The sequence below is a fragment of the Ranitomeya variabilis genome, chromosome 2, assembly GCF_051348905.1.
Source record: "Ranitomeya variabilis isolate aRanVar5 chromosome 2, aRanVar5.hap1, whole genome shotgun sequence".
Classification (NCBI taxonomy): domain Eukaryota; kingdom Metazoa; phylum Chordata; class Amphibia; order Anura; family Dendrobatidae; genus Ranitomeya; species Ranitomeya variabilis.
In genome coordinates, this window is record NC_135233.1 from 94871977 (window position 1) to 94893796 (window position 21820).

General features: G+C 40.9%; 1 protein-coding gene across 8 annotated transcripts in view; it reads right to left on the bottom strand.

Annotated features, from left to right (window-relative positions):
* LOC143804537 (protocadherin Fat 4-like) overlaps positions 1-21820 on the bottom strand; it is a 285900-nt gene that overhangs the window by 129991 nt on the left and 134089 nt on the right. For 7 of the 8 annotated variants that reach the window (XM_077282731.1, XM_077282727.1, XM_077282729.1 and 4 more), the window contains 3 exons: positions 15031-15111; positions 13426-13527; positions 8052-8129 (listed from right to left, as the gene is read on the bottom strand). In XM_077282731.1, the coding sequence (XP_077138846.1) occupies positions 8052-8129; positions 13426-13527; positions 15031-15111 (261 nt within the window). The remainder of the gene's footprint in view (positions 1-8051; positions 8130-13425; positions 13528-15030; positions 15112-21820) is intronic. The other variant, XM_077282725.1, reaches the window with a different exon arrangement.

Consider the following 21820-nt stretch of genomic DNA (forward strand, 5'->3'; position numbering starts at 1 on the left):
ATTCCTAGAGGATTGGCTTAAAACCTCCCTGGGAGATGAATTCTCCTCAACATTTTCTGTGGAGAGGGCCCATGGGGTTCCAACGAGGCCTCTCCCCCCCGGTACTCCACCCCGGCCCTTTTTGGCGCGTCTTCTTAACTGCAGAGACAGAGATGCGATACTCCGCCTGGCGAGGCAGAAGGGCCCTATTAAATTCAACAACGCTACTATATCAATTTTCCCAGATTTCTCCTTGGAGCTCCAAAAACAACGAGTTCGATTTGTGGAAGTTAAGAAGCGGCTCAGGGATAAAAACATCATTTATTCCATGCTTTACCCAGCTCGACTCCGCGTTGTCCATGAAGGCTCTTCCTTGTTTTTTACAGATCCAGCGGAGGTAACCGAATGGTTACGAACATACAAGGTGTCTAATGTGCCGGACTTCTGAGCAATCTTCCTTATGTAATGGCAACTAGTGTTGAGCATTCCGATACCGCAAGTATCGGGTATCGGCCGATACTTGCGGTATCGGAATTCCGATACCGAGTTCCGATATTTTTGTGATATCCGAATCGGAAGTTCCCAGTGTATGGTTCCCAGGGTCTGGAGGAGAGGAGACTCTCCTTCAGGCCATGGGATCCATATTCATGTACAAAATAAAGAATTAAAATAAAAAATATGGATATACTCACCCGTCCGGCGGCCCCTGAACCTTACCGATGTAACCGGCAGCCTCCTGTTGTGAATTCCGCTCTTGGGCTCCCTCCGGTGGTTGTAAGTAGCACTTTTGTGAATTCTGCTCTTGGGCTCCCTCCTGTGGTTTTGAGTGGTATAGCTGCTTCTTGGATTTAGCATCAGCAGCTGCTCCCACTGATCGTCTTTCTGGCTCGGCTATTTTAGTCTGGCCTTATTCCTCAATCAATGCCAGTTGTCAATTGTTCCTGCTTGGAGCCACTGCTCTTTTGGATTTCCCTGACACTCTGTCCAGTTCAGCAAAGATAAGTCCTTTTGTCCTTTTGCAGTCCATTTGTTGTGGACTTTATTGTTCAGCACATTCTATGTTTTGCTCATTTGTCCAGCTTATCAGTATGGATCTATTCAGCTAAGCTGGAAGCTCTGGGCTGCAGTTTTTGCCCTCCACACCTTTAGTCAGGTGTGGAGATTTTTGCATATCTCTGCGGTGAACTTTTTCTAGTTTTTATTACTGACCGCACAGTGTTTCTTTCCTTACTGTCTATCTAGCTAGAATTGTCCTCCTTTGCTAAATCTTGTTTCATACTACGTATGTCATTTCCTTCTCCTCTCACAGTCAATATTTGTGGGGGGGCTATCCTATCCTTTGGGGATTTTCTCTGAGGCAAGATAGCTTTCCTGTTTCTACCTTTAGGGGTAGCTAGTTCTCCGGCTGTGACGAGGTGTCCAGGGAGTGACAGGAAGATCCCACGGCTACTGCTAGTGTTGTGTTAAGATCAGGAACTGCGGTCTGTATAGTTACCACCTGCCCAGAGCTAGTCGCATGTCGCTCCTAAATTACCAGTCCATAACAGCCTCCGTTCCTAAGAATGAGGAGTTTAGGACCTGCAATGACGTCGCGGCTTGTGATTGGTCGCGTGAGCGGTCACATGAGCGGTCACGCGACCAATCACAAGCCGTGACGTAATCGAAGGTCCTAAACTCCTCATTCTTAGGAACGGAGGCTGCCGGTTACATCGGTAAGGTCCAGGGTCCGCCGGACCGGTGAGTATATCCATATTTTTTATTTTAATTCTTTATTTTTTACATGAATATGGATCCCAGGGCCTGAAGGAGAGTTTCCTCTCCTTCAGACCCTGGGAACCATCCAGGATACCTTCCGATACTTGTGTCCCATTGACTTGCATTGGTATCGGGTATCGGTATCGGCGATATCCGATATTTTTTGGATATCGGCTGATACCATCCGATACCGATACCTTTGAGTATCGGAAGGTATCGCTCAACACTAATGGCAACACAAAATGGAGCTCTCCGTACAGGTGTTGAGCTTATCAACAATACCGAACGCTGATTCCAGTGAGGGTATCCCCTTTTCTATTTGACTGTAGGAGTGTAGGATTATACTCCTCCACTGTTCGAGCTTTGTTTTGTTTGGGTTTTTACACTAGTTTTGACTGTTTGATATGTTTGATAGTCGCCATTGATAATTCTGTGCTCTGCGTGGTGTCCCTGATCTCTACACGAGCTATGGTGTATGTTATTCCTTTTCTTAAGTGTAGGTATGGGGTCTGAGATTATATGCATGACTTGGAATATACGGGGTATTAAGACTCCCCGTAATAAAATCAAGGTATTTTCACAGATTAAACGGTATCATCCCCATGTTGTAGCACTTGTAGAGACACATCTGACCAGGGACACAGCTAAGTGTACACAAAAGCCATAGGTGCAGTGGTCCCTTCACGCATTTCATACCAGCTATTCAAGAGGGGTCTCTCTGCTAATCCATAGAAGTGTTAGATGGGAGGCCAGGGAAGCAAGACGAGATCCCGAAGGTCGCTTTGTTTTTGTACACGCCTTTATTAACACGTGGGAATACGTGATACTGTGCGTCTATAACCCACCCCCAGCTAATATATCGGTTCTCCGCATGGCAATGGGATTCTCCCTAAACTATCCTGATGCTAGTATTATTTGTATGGGAGATTTTAACTTAGTCATGGATAATTCCTTAGATAGATTTAGACTGGACGACGGGATGTCTGGGGGCACTTCTACTCAATCCCCTTCTCAATTGGCACTGTTTATGAATGGTAGCGGATTGCTGGACCTATGGAGAATACGTCACCCTGAGATAAGGGATTACACTTGCCACTCGTCAACTAGACGGTCTCTATCTCGTATAGACTATATATTTGGATCTAGTGACCTGGCATTATGGGTGAATAGTGTTGAGCATGGCAATAGGGGATATCGGACCACAGTCCAGTTATTCTTAAACTTAAATACGGTCAGTCAAATAATATTATACCCTGGAAATTGAATCCCTTTTGGCTGAAATTAATAGATTCTAGCGATAGAACGGTGGATCAGCTAAACTGCTTTATCTTTACCCACCCAGACCCCTCAAATCTTAGTCTGTTTTGGGATACTCTAAAAGCATATCTAAGGGGATGTCTGTCTTCCACAATTTCTTATATAAAAAGGATGACGGCGGGAGAGGATGATGAGATGGAGCGACGGCTGAAGGAATCCGAGGCCGCTTATGTAACCAATCAAACTAGTGGCAACAGGGTGGCATGGCTTACTTCCCAAAGGTTATATAACCAGCATATAGATACAAAATCAAAACGCAAATTATTTTTTACCCGTCAATCTTATTTCAAATTGGGGAACCAGGCCAGTAAACTATTGGCTTTTTTAGTACGCCAACATAACACATCTAATACAGTATTACAGATTCGGGCACTTGATGGTTCATTGGTATCCTCTACTGAGGAGATCCTCCAGTGTTTTCACGATTACTATAAATTTTTATACAAGTCTGGTAGTGGTTTTGGTGTTCCTGAATGTGTAGATTATTTATCGGACATAACATTCCCCTCACTGAGTCCAGCTCAGCAAGCCTTTATGGAGGCTGAGTTCACTTTGGAGGAGGTAGAGCAAGCTATAATGGATATGGCCACCGGGAAGGCCCCTGGACCTGATGGGTTTCCTATTGAGCTGTATAAGAAATATCGGGGTCACCTGGCACCACTTTTATTGAAGGTACTTCGGAGTATATGGAAGGGAGAATCCATGCCTGAAACATTTTATGACGCAAACATTATTGCACTTAAAAAAGAAGGGAAGGATCCTCTGGAATGTGGACTTTATCGCCCCATATCACTAGCAAACGTAGATTACAAAATTTTCACTAAAATATTGACCACTAGACTAAATACGCTCATATTAGACCTTATACACCCAGATCAAACCGGCTTTATGCCTGGGAAAAGTACTTCTATCAATATAAGGCGGGTCCAGTCGGTGATTCAATATAGCTCCCTAGAGCCGGATAATAGTTGGGCGCTGGCATAGTTGGATACGGCCAAGGCATTCGACTCTCTCGAGTGGCCTTTCCTCTCTGCGTGTCTACAGAAATACAGTTTTGGAGAGAAATTTATTAGGGGGATAGACACGCTGTATAAGAATCCCAGGGCGCGTGTAATTGTAAATAACTCCACCTCTGATTCTTTTACCTTACACAGGGGAACCTGTTAGGGATGTCCTCTGTCCCCTGCTCTCTTTGCCCTTGCGATAGAGGCTTTGGCAATACGCATAAGATCCTCCACGGATATCAAGGGAATAAATATTGCGGACCGTGTGGATACCATTGGCCTTTATGCTGATGACATGATAATATTCATGGATAAAATAGAAGAAACACTACCACAAGTGATAGCGACCAAAGATAAATTTAGTAAATTCTCCGGTCTATATATAAACTGGGATAAATCTGCCCTGATGCCTTTATCTCATACATCGGCTCCCTGTCTCAGGACTCTCACATCGCTACCTGTGGTTTCCAACTTCAAATATCTGGGTATTCATATATCTCAATATAGTCGGTTAGACCTACAACTTAACATTTATCCACTGTTGGATTTGGTCAAATCTAAATTTATAACCTGGAGTAGACTCCCCCTCTCTGTTGCAGGCCGCATTAATCTAATTAAAATGATATTGCTTCCCAAACTTAATTACTGCTTTCAACATAGTGCTGTACCAATACCCAAGTCATTTTTTGCAAATTTAAACTCCTTAATCACATCCTTTATATGGGGGAAGACCAGGCCCAAACTCAAACTATCTATTCTACAGAGACCAAAAAAGGGGGGTGGGGTGGCCCTACCAGACCTCTATCTATATTACCTTGCCGGGCAGGCTAAGGCGATAAGCAAGTGGATGCCTAATAGCTCCCTACCTAACTCCGAGAGTCATTTAATTCATTCTGCCCGGATTGATTGCCCACTGGGATTCTTGGAGATGGAGAAAGTTAGTGCTTGTCATCTGTTACATCTGCTCCGGCTGGCAAGATTAATATGGAGACAAATTAAAAGAGTTATTAAGTTTGTAGATGTCATAGCCGAAATGCCACTGTGGAATAATAGTTATCTACCAGAATTACTAAATCACCCATCCACTGACTTCTGGATCTCCTGTGGTGTTCTCTCGGTGAGCGATATACATGACCAGGGGTTTTTTGTAACCTTTGAACAACTACAGAATAATTACAACATCCCGAGGTCTCAATTCTTCCATTATTTACAACTAAGGTCAGCTTTCCAGTCGCACATACGAAATGTAGGTACGGGTCCGGCGATCTCTTCTTTACCTTTGATAGGCATCCTCAACTCACAGGGTCCTCAAGGACTCATTTCCTCTCTATATACATATTTACTATCCGTGGGAGATGGGTCTGTCATCAACTCTGTCAAGGGGAAGTGGGAGGAACTCCTTCCCGATGTACTGGGTGAGGAATGGGAATATATTCTAGAATCTCCAACTAAAGTTTCCCCTTCAGTCAATAATAGGATGACCCAGTTATATATCATATATCAGACCTATGTGACCCCGAAACGACTCTTTAAAATGGGTCACCTACACTCGTCAGATTGCTTACGGTGTCATACGCATGATGCAGATTTTATCCATATGATTTGGAGGTGCCCTGTAGTTCTTCATTACTGGAGAGAGGTAACGACATTACTAACGTCTTTACTGTCGATCCCTGTCCCGCTTGAACCATTTACCTGTTTGTTCGGGGTGTGGGATACTGAGACCTGGGATCATTATACTGGAATCTTTCTCCGAGAGACGCTCTTTTTGGCACGGAAGGTATTGGCGTTAAGGTGGATGGGTGGCTCCCCCCGACCCTTAGAGTTTGGTTTGATCTGGTGTACTCGATTATCCCATATGAAAGAACAATGTATCAAAATAGAGGTTGTCCAGGTAAATTTGAAAAGATATGGGGCGGATGGAATTCCTCTTATCGTACTCTATAGTCTGCACTGACTGAACATTTACATAGAAGGGTGGGCTTGTGGTTTTTGGGGGCATCACTCATAGAGCAGGATTTAAATCTGTTTTCCTTTTGGCGACTCACTATTAATGGTTAAAGTTGTTAAAGTTGTATAATAGGTATTTTCTTATAAGGAACTAATGATTTAACATTCACACTCCATTACCTTTGTAACCTCTGGATATGACGATACTTTGCAACTATTTGTATTCCATGGTATAATTAATGATGATAATTGCAAATGTGTGCAATGTTTGTTTTATTCTGAACTAATAAAGGAATTTAAAAAAAAAAAACTGGACACTTGACCCGCCAAGTTATCCAGCTAGCTCCAGAATGAGGCCAATGAGATTAACCCCTGCAAGACCAGTCCTGAGAGAGGAAAGAAGAAAATAAACTCCGGACTGGACCATGACAATATGACTTTCATCCAGTTGTCCACAGACCACGATTGCTTTTCCTTAGCCCATTGTAACCTTGTTTTTCTCGGTTTAGGTGTTAATGATGGCTTTCTTTTAGCTTTTCTGTATGTAAATTCCATTTCCTTTAGGCGGTTTCTTACAATTCGGTCACAGTTGTTGACTCCAGTTTCCACCCATTCGTTCCTCATTTGTTTTGTTGTGCATTTCCTGTTTTGGAGACATATTGCTTTAAGTTTCTGGTCTTGACGCTTTGATGTCTTCCTTGGTCTACCAGTATGTTTGCCTTTAACAACCTTCCCATGTTGTTTGTATTTGGTCAAGATTTTAGACACAGCCGACTGTGAGCAACCAACAATCTTTGCAACATTGCGTGATGATTTACCCTCTTTTGTTTCAATTGACATCTCTCGTGTTGGAGCCATGATTCATGTCAGTCCACTTGGTGCAACAGCTCTCCAAGGTGTTATCACTCCTTTTTAGATGCAGACTAACGAGCAGATCTAATTTGATGCAGGTGTTGGTTTTGGGTATGAAAATTTACAGGGGGATTCCATAATTTTTTCCTCAGAATTGAGTGATTCCATAATTTTTCCCCTATGCTTGGTTAAAAAAGTAACCTTTACTGACTACCACATTTTTTGTTCTTGATTTCTTTTAGTGTGTCTTTAAGCCAGAAAGTTGCCAATTGAAATGACTTTAGTTTTGTGCCATGTCTGTGATCTGCTTTTTTTAAAAAAAAATTAAACAACTGAATGAACATCCTCCAAGGCCGGTGATTCCAAAATTTTTGCTAGGGGTTGTATATCTGTAGTGAAAAGGCTTAGATGTCCATCCTGAAGTACTAGGATATTGGTCTGAGATGAAATGTAGTGATCCCAGGCTTACTCCTGTCATTTACAAAATAGCTCTTCAGTGACCACAGGAGAATACAGCAAAGGGACGGGGACTGCTTATGGTCCCAAGACCCAAGTCATTAACATTATGTTAAATAGAAGTTAAGTGGCGTGGGCACTTTAATTGTGGGTAGGGCACCTCTTATTACCTGGCTTACTGATCATCTTGCTTACCATTTTCTTAAAGTCACATCAGGTGGTTCCTTTCTTGATGGAATTATTTACAGTAAGTTACTGCCCTCGCAGGTGGTGTAATGGCATTTTTGGTAACATTGTCTTTTGTAAAAATAAAGTTGCAGCCTTGAGATATTTAGAAACTGCAAAATTGATCCTTTATTGGTTTAAACTGTAGTTGCTAACTGCCTGACTCTTCTGCCCAATGCCAGCTCAGAGCGGTTGTGGACCGCATATGCTGTCGATTCTGCTGCTCCATGTCACCAGATCAGCTCTTCCCCTCTACTCTGTTGGGGTGTGACTGCTTATGTCATGCTGATTGACAGACGGCTCCCTGCTGCCTAACTGCAGGGAGCCAGCTGTCAATAAGCATGATGTCGGCAGTCATGCCCTGACAACAATGCATCCCAGAAGAGCTGCTTAGTTAACATGGAGCAGCAGAAACACCAGCAAGAGCGGTCTGTGACTACTCTGAGCCAGCGGTGGGCAGAAAAGGCAGGTAGTTAGTTCAGGTCATATAATCAAGGTCCACCATCATCATACATGTCTCCTTGTCCTATAGATGGCTCCTCGGTATCTTCACTTATCTTGACTTCTGCAAGTTCCTTTTCTGTAGGAACTCTGCAGGATACAGAAATGAAGAATTACTGGAGTTGTTGCACAGACCTGACCACATTGCAAAGTTATAAACAGATCATCGTCTGATGGAAAAAGCTGCCCATTTTTATTATCCTTTCATGTGCAAAATGGATATTTGCATCTTTTTTATAACTGATGCAGCTGAAACAGATGGGTCCTATTAACAATTAATGAGTCCATTAAAGGGAATCTGTCACCCCCAAAATAAAAGTAATAAAGGTCATATTATACTCACCCAGAGGCGGTTCCGCTGCGGTCCAGTCCGATGGGGGTCGCGGTCTGGTCCAGCGCCTCCTATCTCCATACGATGACGTCTTCTTCTTGTCTTCTTGCCGGCTCTGGCGCAGGCGTACTTTGTCTGCCCTGTTGAGGGCAGAGCAAAGTACTGCAGGGCGCAGGCGCCGGTAATGGTCAGAGAGGCCCGGCGCCTGCTCACTGCAGTACTTTGCTTTGCCCTCAACAGGGCAGACAAAGTATGCCGGAGCCAGAGAAGCGGCAAGCAGACAAGAAGTCATCGTATGAAGATAGGAGGCGCTGGACCGGACCGCGACGCTCATCGGATGGGACCGCAGCGGGACCGCCCATGGGTGAGTATAATATAACCTTTATTTCTCATCTTTCAGGTTACATCGGGGGCTAATCTACAGCATTACAGAATGCTTTAGATAAGCCCTAATGCCAGTGGCCTTAACTCATATACGATTTTTGGGGTGATAGATTCCCCTTAAGGTCAGAGTCAGTTTTAAGAATGGAATAAAAAATTCTGCATACTGCACTTTTTGTTGCTCCATCTTGTAATGGTCTCATATACATGGGCCCCTCCATTGGGATCTACAGTACAGACCAAAAGTTTGAACACACCTTCTCATTTTTTATTTTTTCTGTATTTTCATGACTATGAAAATTGTACATTCACACTGAAGGCATCAAAACTATGAATTAACACATGTGGAATTATATACTTAACAAAAAAGTGTGCAACAACTGAAAATATGTCTTATATTCTAGGTTCTTCAAAGTAGCCACCTTTTGCTTTGATGACTGCTTTGCACACTCTTGGCATTCTCTTGATGTGCTTCAAGAGGTAGTCACTGGAAATGGTCTTTCAACAATCTTGAAGGAGTTCCCAGAGATGCTTAGCACTTGTTGGCCCTTTTGCCTTCACTCTGCGGTCCAGCTCACCCCAAACCATCTTGATTGGGTTCAGGTCTGGTGACTGTGGAGGCCAGGTAATCTGGCGTAGCACCCCATCACTCTCCTTCTTGGTCAAATAGCCCTTACACAGCCTGGAGGTGTGTTTGGGGTCATTGTCCTGTTGAAAAATAAATGATGGTCCAACTAAACGCAAACCGGATGGAATAGCATGCTGCTGCAAGATGCTGTGGTAGCCATGCTGGTTCAGTATGCCTTCAATTTTGAATAACTCCCCAACAGTGTCACCAGCAAAGCACCCCCACACCATGAAACCTCCTCTTCCATGCTTCACGGTGGGAACCAGGCATGTAGAGTTCATCCGTTCACCTTTTCTGTGTCGCACAAAGACATGGTGGTTGGAACTAAAGATCTCAAATTTGGACTCATCAGAACAAAGCACAGATTTCCACTGGTCTAATGTCCATTCCTTGTGTTCTTTAGCCTGTCCTTAGCAGTGGTTTCCTAGCAGCTATTTTACCATGAAGGCCTGCTGCACAAAGTCTCCTCTTAACAGTTGTTGTAGAGATGTGTCTGCTGCTAGAACTCTGTGTGGCATTGACCTGGTCTCTAATCTGAGATGCTGTTAACCTGCGATTTCTGAGGCTAGTGACTCGGATAAACTTATCCTCAGAACCAGAGGTGACTCTTGGTCTTCCTTTCCTGGGGTGGTCCTCATGTGAGCCAGTTTCTTTGTAGCGCTTGATGGTTTTTCCAACTGCACTTAGGGACACTTTCAAAGATTTCCCAATTTTTCGGACTGACTGACCTTCATTTCTTAAAGTAATGATGGCCACTCGTTTTTCTTAGCTGCTTTTTTCTTGCCATAGGTAAAATTCTAACAGTCTATTCAGTAGGACTATCAGCTATGTATCCACCAGACTTATGCTCAACACAACTGATGGTCCCAACCCCATTTATAAGGCAAGAAATCCCACTTATTAAATCTGACAGGGAACACCTGTGAAGTGAAAACCATTTCTGGTAACTACCTCTTGAAGCTCATCAAGAGAATGCCAAGAGTGTGCAAAGCAGTCATCAAAGCAAAAGGTAGCTACTTTGAAGAACCTAGAATATAAGACATATTTTCAGATGTTTCACACTTTTTTGTTAAGTATATCATTCCACATGTGTTAATTCATAGTTTTGATGCCTTCAGTGTTAGTTTACAATTTTCATAGTCATGAAAATACAGAAAAATCTTTAAATGAGAAGGTGTGTCCAAACTTTTGGTCTGTACTGTATGTCTATCTCAAGAATGGGGTCCTGGTGCATGCCTTTGGCCATGGACAGATCGTTGCGCATGCACAGCCCCCTCTGTTGTATTTAGGTTCTAGAGAGTGAGAGCAATCATGAGTCCTAAGAGGCTAATCCTATTTCCAAGGCCTCATGGGTGAAGGAGGTATGTCACACGATCTACTTATTAAAGGGAAACCCACATATAACTAGATATTTTCCCGCTCCTCAACACTGGGGGTGATTTAGTTGGTGATAACAGATAATAACAGAAATCATGGAAAGTCTACTTCTAAAGCAGATAGATGAAGCAGATAGATGAAGCTGCAACCCATAATGAGTTCCTGGTTATGGGGGACTTTAACTACCCGGATATTAACTGGGAAACAGAAACCTGTGAAACCCATAAAGGCAACAGGTTTCTGCTAATAACCAAGAAAAATTATCTTTCACAATTGGTGCAGAATCCAACCAGAGGAGCAGCACTTTTAGACCTAATACTATCTAATAGACCTGACAGAATAACAAATCTGCAGGTGGTCGGGCATCTAGGAAATAGCGACCACAATATTGTACAGTTTCACCTGTCTTTCACTAGGGGGACTTGTCAGGGAGTCACAAAAACACTGAACTTTAGGAAGGCAAAGTTTGACCAGCTTAGAGATGCCCTTAATCTGGTAGACTGGGACAATATCCTCAGAAATAAGAATACAGATAATAAATGGAAAATGTTTAAGAACATCCTAAATAGGCACTGTAAGCGGTTTATACCTTGTGGGAATAAAAGGACTAGAAATAGGAAAAACCCAATGTGGCTAAACAAAGAAGTAAGACAGGCAATTAACAGTAAAAAGAAAGCATTTGCACTACTAAAGCAGGATGGCACCATTGAAGCTCTAAAAAACTATAGGGAGAAAAATACTTTATCTAAAAAACTAATTAAAGCTGCCAAAAAGGAAACAGAGAAGCACATTGCTAAGGAGAGTAAAACTAATCCCAAACTGTTCTTCAACTATATCAATAGTAAAAGAATAAAAACTGAAAATGTAGGCCCCTTAAAAAATAGTGAGGAAAGAATGGTTGTAGATGATGAGGAAAAGGCTAACATATTAAACACCTTCTTCTCCACGGTATTCACGGTGGAAAATGAAATGCTAGGTGAAATCCCAAGAAACAATGAAAACCCTATATTAAGGGTCACCAATCTAACCCAAGAAGAGGTGCGAAACCGGCTAAATAAGATTAAAATAGATAAATCTCCGGGTCCGGATGGCATACACCCACGAGTACTAAGAGAACTAAGTAATGTAATAGATAAACCATTATTTCTTATTTTTAGGGACTCTATAGCGACGGGGTCTGTTCCGCAGGACTGGCGCATAGCAAATGTGGTGCCAATATTCAAAAAGGGCTCTAAAAGTGAACCTGGAAATTATAGGCCAGTAAGTCTAACCTCTACTGTTGGTAAAATATTTGAAGGGTTTCTGAAGGATGTTATTCTGGATTATCTCAATGAGAATAACTGTTTAACTCCATATCAGCATGGGTTTATGAGAAATCGCTCCTGTCAAACCAATCTAATCAGTTTTTATGAAGAGGTAAGCTATAGGCTAGACCACGGTGAGTCATTGGACGTGGTATATCTCGATTTTTCCAAAGCGTTTGATACCGTGCCGCACAAGAGGTTGGTACACAAAATGAGAATGCTTGGTCTGGGGGAAAATGTGTGTAAATGGGTTAGTAACTGGCTTAGTGATAGAAAGCAGAGGGTGGTTATAAATGGTATAGTCTCTAACTGGGTCGCTGTGACCAGTGGGGTACCGCAGGGGTCGGTATTGGGACCTGTTCTCTTCAACATATTCATTAATGATCTGGTAGAAGGTTTACACAGTAAAATATTGATATTTGCAGATTAAACAAAACAATGTAAAGCAGTTAATACAAGAGAAGATAGTATTCTGCTACAGATGGATCTGGATAAGTTGGAAACTTGGGCTGAAAGGTGGCAGATGAGGTTTAACAATGATAAATGTAAGGTTATACACATGGGAAGAAGGAATCAATATCACCATTACACACTGAACGGGAAACCACTGGGTAAATCTGACAGGGAGAAGGACTTGGGGATCCTAGTTAATGATAAACTTACCTGGAGCAGCCAGTGCCAGGCAGCAGCTGCCAAGGCAAACAGGATCATGGGGTGCATTAAAAGAGGTCTGGATACACATGATGAGAGCATTATACTGCCTCTGTACAAATCCCTAGTTAGACCGCACATGGAGTACTGTGTCCAGTTTTGGGCACCGGTGCTCATGAAGGATATAATGGAACTAGAGAGAGTACAAAGGAGGGCAACAAAGTTAATAAAGGGGATGGGAGAACTACAATACCCAGATAGATTAGCGAAATTAGGATTATTTAGTCTAGAAAAAAGACGACTGAGGGGCGATCTAATAACCATGTATAAGTATATAAGGGGACAATACAAATATCTTGCTGAGGATCTGTTTATACCAAGGAAGGTGACGGGCACAAGGGGGCATTCTTTGCGTCTGGAGGAGAGAAGGTTTTTCCACCAACATAGAAGAGGATTCTTTACTGTTAGGGCAGTGAGAATCTGGAATTGCTTGCCTGAGGAGGTGGTGATGGCGAACTCAGTCGAGGGGTTCAAGAGAGGCCTGGATGTCTTCCTGGAGCAGAACAATATTGTATCATACAATTATTAGGTTCTGTAGAAGGATGTAGATCTGGGGATTTATTATGATGGAATATAGGAATATAGGCTGAACTGGATGGACAAATGTCTTTTTTCGGCCTTACTAACTATGTTACTATGTTACTATGATATTACCCGTCTTTATGTAGTAAGGTGTTCTGTCCTGATCGTTCTTGGGTATCTGCCACAGTCTGATCCGTCTCCCAATCTAGAGTCTGTTTTTTTGCTTTCTTTGGGCTGTAAAATAAATCAGTCAAATGTGGTCACAGGGGCAGAAAAAATAAAGAAAACATTGGCTTGCTTGTTTCTTAAAATCCCTAAGGAAGTGTATGCGGCTTGTCTTTTGCAGAATTAGTTGTATATGTTAAAATTGCACCAGTTGGGGTTACATATAATTAAATGAGTAATATATTTTATTTTATTTTTGTTGGTGGAAGATAAAAATCATTCCACCATGTCTTGAATTTTATGCCATTTATCTTTCAGCATAAGAAACTTGCTACTTTGGGTGAATTCACATGCTGCAGATTTTGTTGCAGAAATTTCTGAGATGACTGACAATAGCTTCTGGGATTCTTTCATATGTTTGGGGCAGTTGCAGAACTGGCGCAACAAAATAAATCCATATTCTCTGGGTGGCTGAAATTACATCAACACCAAAAATGTATAATGTTTTATAAAAAGATTCTTTCTTTTGTAAGTTTACACAATAACCACCCGTTGCATGGACAAAAAAAATCATATTGTCACATTCCAAAATCGATCTTTTTATTTTGTATATCTTATTTGATGTAAGTTTAGGTAGGCTTGTTTTTCCGAGGCATAAATAATTAAACACTTCTTCATGGAATTTTTTTTTTTTTTTTTTTTAAAACCTTTATAAAGTTTATTTATTTTCCACTTTCATTTTCACAATGCAATTAGCTGATTGGTTGTATAATGTTGTGGTATGATAAGTATACCAAAGCATTAGCCCACATGCACACGTTGATTATTTGGTGCATTTTTTACCTCAGTATTTGTAAGCCAAAACCAGGAGTGGAACAACCATGGAAAAGTATAATAGAAACACGTCACCACTTCTGCAATTTTTTACCCACTCCTTGTTTTGGCTTACAAATTCTGAGGTAAAAACTCACCAAATACTGAACTTGTGACAGTGGCCTTGTAGTCTGTCAGAAATAACCTATAAGAGTATGCGCACACGGCGTATTTTAGACACCAGCGTACCCACCAAGTTTTGCTACAGGAACACACTTCAAGAGAACGCCGGTGGATTTTCCGGGAAGGTTCTACATTGCGGTCTTTATGGTGCAGTGCATATGATCGTTCTTTTTTACGTTTACTGATTGCTTTTTTAGGTGGGTAACAGAGTGCACCCATCTAAAGAGACGCTATGGGCACATACCCGTCTAGGTATACAGCCATGGTAGATGTATTTTTTGGAATTTGTGAGGCCCCGGCTGCCATAACTATTCATTAGCACCTCATAATAGGGTGCCCTCTCCCTCTATCTGACCCCCTAGACCCCCTCTGCCCCCAATCATTATTGACTGTTAAACAACCATGATAAGAGATATCTCAGCTCCGAGCCGTTCCAGTGGTGGATGTAGGTGGACAGCTCATTCTAAAGTGATTGTCCTCTATGAATAGTCTTTGTCTACATGTCCTTACCGCCCTTAGGAGCATCCGTACTAAAGGAGCCATACACACCATACACATTTTGAAGTAAACCCTCACCTTTTGCGCTTATCTACAGAAATATGTCTTTCATTCACAGGTTTTCCATTTTGATCAGCGACAATATTTTGCAGCTCATCTCTAGAATCAAATAAGAGAATACAAACTATAACATTCTACTTGATTGATCATTGCTTAAATACCGCCTTTTAATATCAGACATAACCCTTTATTTTTTTTCCGCTGATATACCTTTACAGTGGGAAAATAAGTACCGGTATTTGATACACTGCCGATTTTTCAAGTTTTCCCACCTACAAAGAATGGAGAGCATTTTATGTACACTCATCGCTCAATTACAGGATACATGATGAGACGAGTAAGGCCGGGTTCACACTTGAGAGTCCAATGTGAGAAACGTGCGCGAGTCTCTCGCATCAATACCCGGCACTGCTGCGGGCACTTGGGACCGGGGTGTGAGGCTGCATGTATTTCTATGCAGCTGAACGCTCCGGTCCTGAGTGCTGGTGGCAGTGCCGGGTATTGATGTGAGGTTCTCGCATTGCACTCGCAAGTGTGACCCCGGCCTAAGACTGATCATCAGGATAAAAACTATAACTGGACTAAGAAGTATCTGGCATTTAAAGGGAACCTGTCACCAGGTTTTTCCCATATAAAATAGAGCCAGTTATTGGTTCTATAACACATCATGTGACGGACTTTGTTTCTTGCAAAACAAAAAATGTTGTGTACATAATTGTTGGATCAAGACCAGCGATGCCCATCGGACCGCATCACCTCATAGATGAGTGTAATAAAAGCTATTTTTTGTTTTATGAAGAACGCATTGGGGACATACAGTGGGGAAAATAAGTATTTGATACACTGCCGATTGCAAGTTTTCTTACATACAAAGAATGGAGAGGTCTGCAATTTTTATCATAGGTAAACTTCAGCTGTGAGAGTTAGAATCGAATTAAGTATCTGATCACCTACCAACCAACAAGAATTCTGTCTTTCTCTCTGAATATGTGTAAGACAGACAACAGCCGGTTCAATCACTTCCTTTATCAGATAATCAGGTGGTGCACGTCATGATAATCCACTAAAACCCTTTTTATTTTTTTTTTAAAAACATTATAGAAACATGGACAGATCAGTTCTATCATTTAAGCCTAGTGGGCCAAATGCTCTTGTATTCAGAACACATTTTGCCTCTGTTTGTAATGTCAATGTATTGTGGTTACCATCACCTGTTCTGGGATGATTAACCTGTTCTATTCCTGCAAAGGTTTATGTGTGTGGATCAGCTCCATGTCACTCCACTATATGTCTTATCAATTTAGGGGAACTTTTTCATGTTTATATTGAATAAAAATGTTTGCAAGAAACAAAGTTCGTCCCATGGTGTGTTATAAAACCTATTCTGAGTGGATTCTGCGTAAGATGATACCGACAATACGCACAGTTGCCACATTTGAAATTTCCTTTTGGTATATTTTTTTCCAACCAACTTTTTTGAAGGTGGATAAATTCTGTGTTTTACTAGAATGTCTCCTATATTATGAATCCGTTTGTAGAAAAAAAGGGGCTTTCGTACCACTATTGGATTTAAGTCCTGGTTACCTTCAATTAAGTGCCAATCTTTGTTTATTGCAGTATGAATTATTCTATCCATATGGCTATGTTTGAAATTAAACACAAATCATCGTTTACCTGAGCACTATTGTAATGGAGCATTGTATTAGTAGATGTTGGTTTTTTAAATGCTCTTGTGATTAATTGACCCTCTTTTACCATAATTTGGACATCGAAAAAATTCTAAAAGAATTTGGTAAAAGAAGGTCAATACTGCTCATCCACATCATACTACAGTAAATCTGGATTACCCTACAGTCAATATTTGAGACTCCGAAAAATAAATAGTACAGATAATATGTACAATGTACAAGCGCAGGAATTAGCCAAAACCTATTTGAACAGAGGACATACTCTATGTGTTCTGAATTCAGCCTTGAAAAAAACTGAAACTGTTTCATAGGGAGATCTGCTGAAAGAAAATCTGTCAAGGAAAGATACTGATCTCATAGGTAACCGACAAATTTTGTTTAAGCTGTGTCGGCACTTAAAAGAAAGGACTGTCACCTCTCCAGCAGTTCCCTTCTTCGATCCAGGACCCGGGACCGGAAATCTCAGGATCACAGACGGCATCGGGACCCAGGTCTTCTTCCGAACCAGGACGACTACGGACCCTTCAAGTGTACAAGCCGGGATGCCTCCGCCATCGTCGCAGAGACTGCTCCTCATCTACGCCAGACTGATAAGTTTAACACCTTTGAACTCTCCCCTACACAATCTTACAACCGTTGCCCCCAAGTTTACCCAGTATAGCCTGTCCATCCTCCCCTCCATTTATCCTCTCCCTGTGTGGAGTAACGTTGTTACATTAAATCCCTCTGTTAACCTTTGTTATGCCTCTGACCGTTACTGAACCTCGGCACCTGCCTTCACTGCAATAAACAAAAATTGGCACTTAATTGAAGGTGACCAGGACTTAAATCCAATAGCGGTACTAAAGCCCATTTTTTCCTATAGACGGATTCCTAATATAGTAGACATTCTAATAAAACACAGAATTTATCCATCTTTGGAAAAAAATATACAAAAAGGAAATGTTAAATGCGGCAACTGCGCGTATTGTTGGTATCATCTTACCCAGAATCCACTCAGAATAAGTTCTATAACACACCATGTGATGAACTTCGTTTCTTGCAAAACAAAAAATGTTGTCTGCGTAATTTTTTCTCCGTGCAAATTCTTTTACATAGGCAAAACAATTAGATCCTTGTGCGTTTCTTTCCGCAAACATTTTCATTCAATAGAAACACAAAAAGGTTCCCCTAAATTGATTAAGCATATAGTGCAGTGCCATGGAACTGATCCACACACATTAACCTTTGCAGGAATAGAACAGGTGGTAACCACAATAAATTGCTATTATAAAGCAATTGATAAAATGATATTACAAAGTGTATCATCACCCATCCCCTGCAGATTGTGAGCCCTCGCAGGCAGGGTCCTCCCTCCTTATGTACCCGTGTGCCTTGTTTTTTGCTCATGTTTAATGTATTTGTCTATATTTGCCCCGTATTTCACATGTAAAGCGCCATGGAATAAATGGCGCTATAAAAATGAATAATAATAATAATAATAATAATAAAGAGAGGCAAAATGGATTTTGAATACAAGAGCATTTGGCCCACTAGGTTTAAATGATAGAACTGATCTGTCCATGTTTTTATAATGTTTTAAAAAAAATTAAAACACATTTTAGTGGATTATCATGACATGGAGCACCTAATTACCTGATAAAGAAAGTGGTTGAATGTCACTAGATGTTTGGACTCGTAGAAACACTGTTCAGTGCAAAATGGCTTTCATCCATCTTACACATATCCCTGTACCCTCTGCCTGCCGCCTGCCAAATATTTGTCTGAAAATTAAATAAAGGACTGAATTTTTTCAAATAAATGGTGAGTGCCACATTTTTCTAACACTTGCAACATGGACCTGTTTGAAGTTTGCCAATGACCATCTGGATCATCCAGAGGAGGCATGGGAGAAGGTCATGTGGTCAGATGAGACCAAAGTAGAACATTTTGGCACCAACTTCACACACCATGTTTGGAGGAAGAAGAAGGATGAATACAACCCCCAATAACACCATCCCAACCATGAAGCATTGTGAGGGAAACATTAGACTTTGAAAGTGCTATTCTGCGAATGGGACAGGACAACTGCACCATATTAAAGAGTGGATGGATGGGGTCATGTATCATGAGATTTTGTCCAACAACCTCCTTTCCTCAGTTAGAGCATTGAAGATGAGTCGTGGCTGGGTCTTCCAGCTTATCAATGATCTGAAACACACAGCCAGGGCTACTAAGGGGTGGCTCTGTAAGAAGCATTTCAATAGAAAATCTTTTGAGGGAGCTGAAACTCTGAAACTCAATGTTGCCTAGTGACAGCACCCAAACCTGAAAGATCTAGAGAAAACCACAAGAGTACCGTTCCAACCGTGAAGCATGTTGGGGGAGAGAACCATTATACTTTGAGGGTGCTATTCTGCAAAGGAGACAAAATGAGTACACTGTATTGAAGGGAAGATGGATGGGGTCATGTATCACGAGATTTTGGCCAACAACCTACTTTCCTCAGTAAGAGATTTTATGATGGGTCGTGGTTGGGTCTTCCAGCATGACAATGACCCAAAACATTAGCCAGTCTCCAGACCTGAACCGAATAGGATGGAGCTGCAACTCTGAAACTCAATGTTGCCGAGTGACAGGAAGAACTACAGGAAACGTCTGACCTCTGGTAATGCAAACAAAGGTTTGTGTAGCAAATATTAAGTTCTGTTTTTCTATTGTATCAAATACTTATTTTATGCAATAAAATGCAAATAAATTATGTAAAAAATCATACAATGTGATTTTCTGGATTTTATTTTTAAGATTCTGTCTCTCACAGTTGAAGTGTACCTATGATAAAAATTGCAGACCTCTCCATTCTTTGTAGGTGGAAAAACTTGACAAATCGGCAGCGTATCAAATACTTATTTCCACAATGTACGTGGGCTTGTTTATGACAAACGGTTCTTCCATTGTTTTTTTGTGATTTATATTTTTTTTTACAGTTTTGCAATAAAAAAACAAAAACTTTTTATGCAACAAAGTTTTTTTAATAACCTTTGCAAAGTGTATTTATTTTCAATTTCCATGATGCTATCTTCTGATTATTTAAATAATATACTGTAACATTTAAGCTTGCCAATAATATCTTTGAAAGTAGATGGTGCTATAGTGAGAATCGTTTTATATATACCGTAGTATAGCTGTTCTGAAAACTTTCTGTTCAGTTGTTTTTTTCTTTATTTTTTTTTAAATTAACTGTATTGCTTGCCTCTGACCTCTGTGATATAAAAAATCCAGCAGTTGCTGGCTGTCAATCAGCATGACGTTGATAGTGACGACCCGACGACAGAGCAAAGTGGAAGAAGGGGGGCTGCTTTTTTGACGTGTGGTCAAATGAAGCAGTAAAATTGCTGGAAGGAGAGGTCTGTGACTGCTCTGAGCCGGCAGAGATCGGCGTTGGGTAGTACAGGTAGGTTCTTAACCTCCACCAAAGTCTCGGATAACCCCTTTAACAATATGGAAAAACAATACATTACAATAATCCATGTCCAGTTTTGATGTGAAAAGACACAAAAAACTGTAAAGTAAGATTTGGGTATGGATTTAGCTTTTGGGGCAAGTCTCCTATTTTCCTTTTGAAAAGACAAATAGCAAAACAATTTGTAAAAAATATGAAACAAAGTAATTATTTTCTAACCAAGTTTTGAAGTAAAGACTTACCTCTTGTTCTCGTCTCCAGTAATAAGCTCAAATGTTTCATTAACATTTTTGTTTTGCAAAAATTTAGTTCTTCCATTTTTATCAGCATAAATATTTCATGTCTTACATTATATCACCATTATAACAAAACAAATTGGTTATCGTTTAGATAGATAACCCACATCCTGTTTAATTTTCCACTGAGGTCGTCATTTGTGGTCTTAGTTTTATGATAAATGAGTCTATCATGTTTTATTTTTTTGGCAAAAGTGTTAAAAATGACAAACAAAAAGAATTTTTAATAATCTTTATATAGTGTATTTAGTTTCCATGTCCACATTGCTATCTTCTGACGGCTGATTTAAAGCTTTTGTATATAGAGTATGCCAAAGTGTTTTAGCCTGTTAGTAATATCTTTGCAAAAAGATGTTGGTATAGTGGGAAATATGTACAGTATACAATATATCTCTTCCAGAAACATTTTTTTTCTTAAACCATTTTGCTTGTCATTTGCACCTTGATTATATAAAAAGCATTATTCATGCTCATTATTCATGTGTCAAAGTTTGGACACACCTTCTCATTTAAAGATTTTTCTGTATTTTCATGACTATGAAAATTGTACATTCACACTGAAGGCATCAAAACTATGAATTAACACATGTGGAATTATATACTTAACAAAAAAGTGTGAAACAACTGAAAATATGTCTTATATTCTAGGTTCTTCAATGTAGCCACCTTTTGCTTTGATGAATGCTTTGTAGTCACCGGGAATGGTTTTCACTTCACAGGTGTGCCATGTCAGGTTTATTAAGTGGGATTTCTTGCCTTATAAATGGGGTTGGAACCACCAGTTGTGTTGTGCAGAAGTCTGGTGGATACACAGCTGATAGTCCTACTGAATAGACTGTTAGAATTTGTATTATGGCAAGAAAAAAAGCAGCTAAGCAAAGAAAAACGAGTGGCCATCATTACTTTAAGAAATGAAGCTCAGTCCGAAAAATTGGGAAAACTTTGAAAGTGTCCCGAAGTGCAGTTGCAAAAACCATCAAGTGCTGCAAAGAAACTGGCTCACATGAGGACAGCCCAGGGCCGGCTGGGACTAAAATTTAGCCCTGGCATTTGAAGTTACACAGGCCCACTTGTCACATGGTGAGTGTACAATATCTTTGCACACTTGTAGGCCGGGCCGGTTTTAGGCAAAGTGGAGCCCTAGGCAAAGTTTATAATGGGGCCCCAAATGCTAACATATTGCACATCACTCAAAAGCATTTCGGTTGTATTTACATGCGCTGAGTTCAGGCCGCTAAATGAGTTTGATCGACAGTACTGAAGTTGTTCAACGCTTGTTTCCCGGCCTCTTTCCACCAGCTGAGGAATAATGATGGGACAGAACGATCACTAATAGATCACTAACAGATCACCAAACAGGATCATGTTATCAGCAGCACATC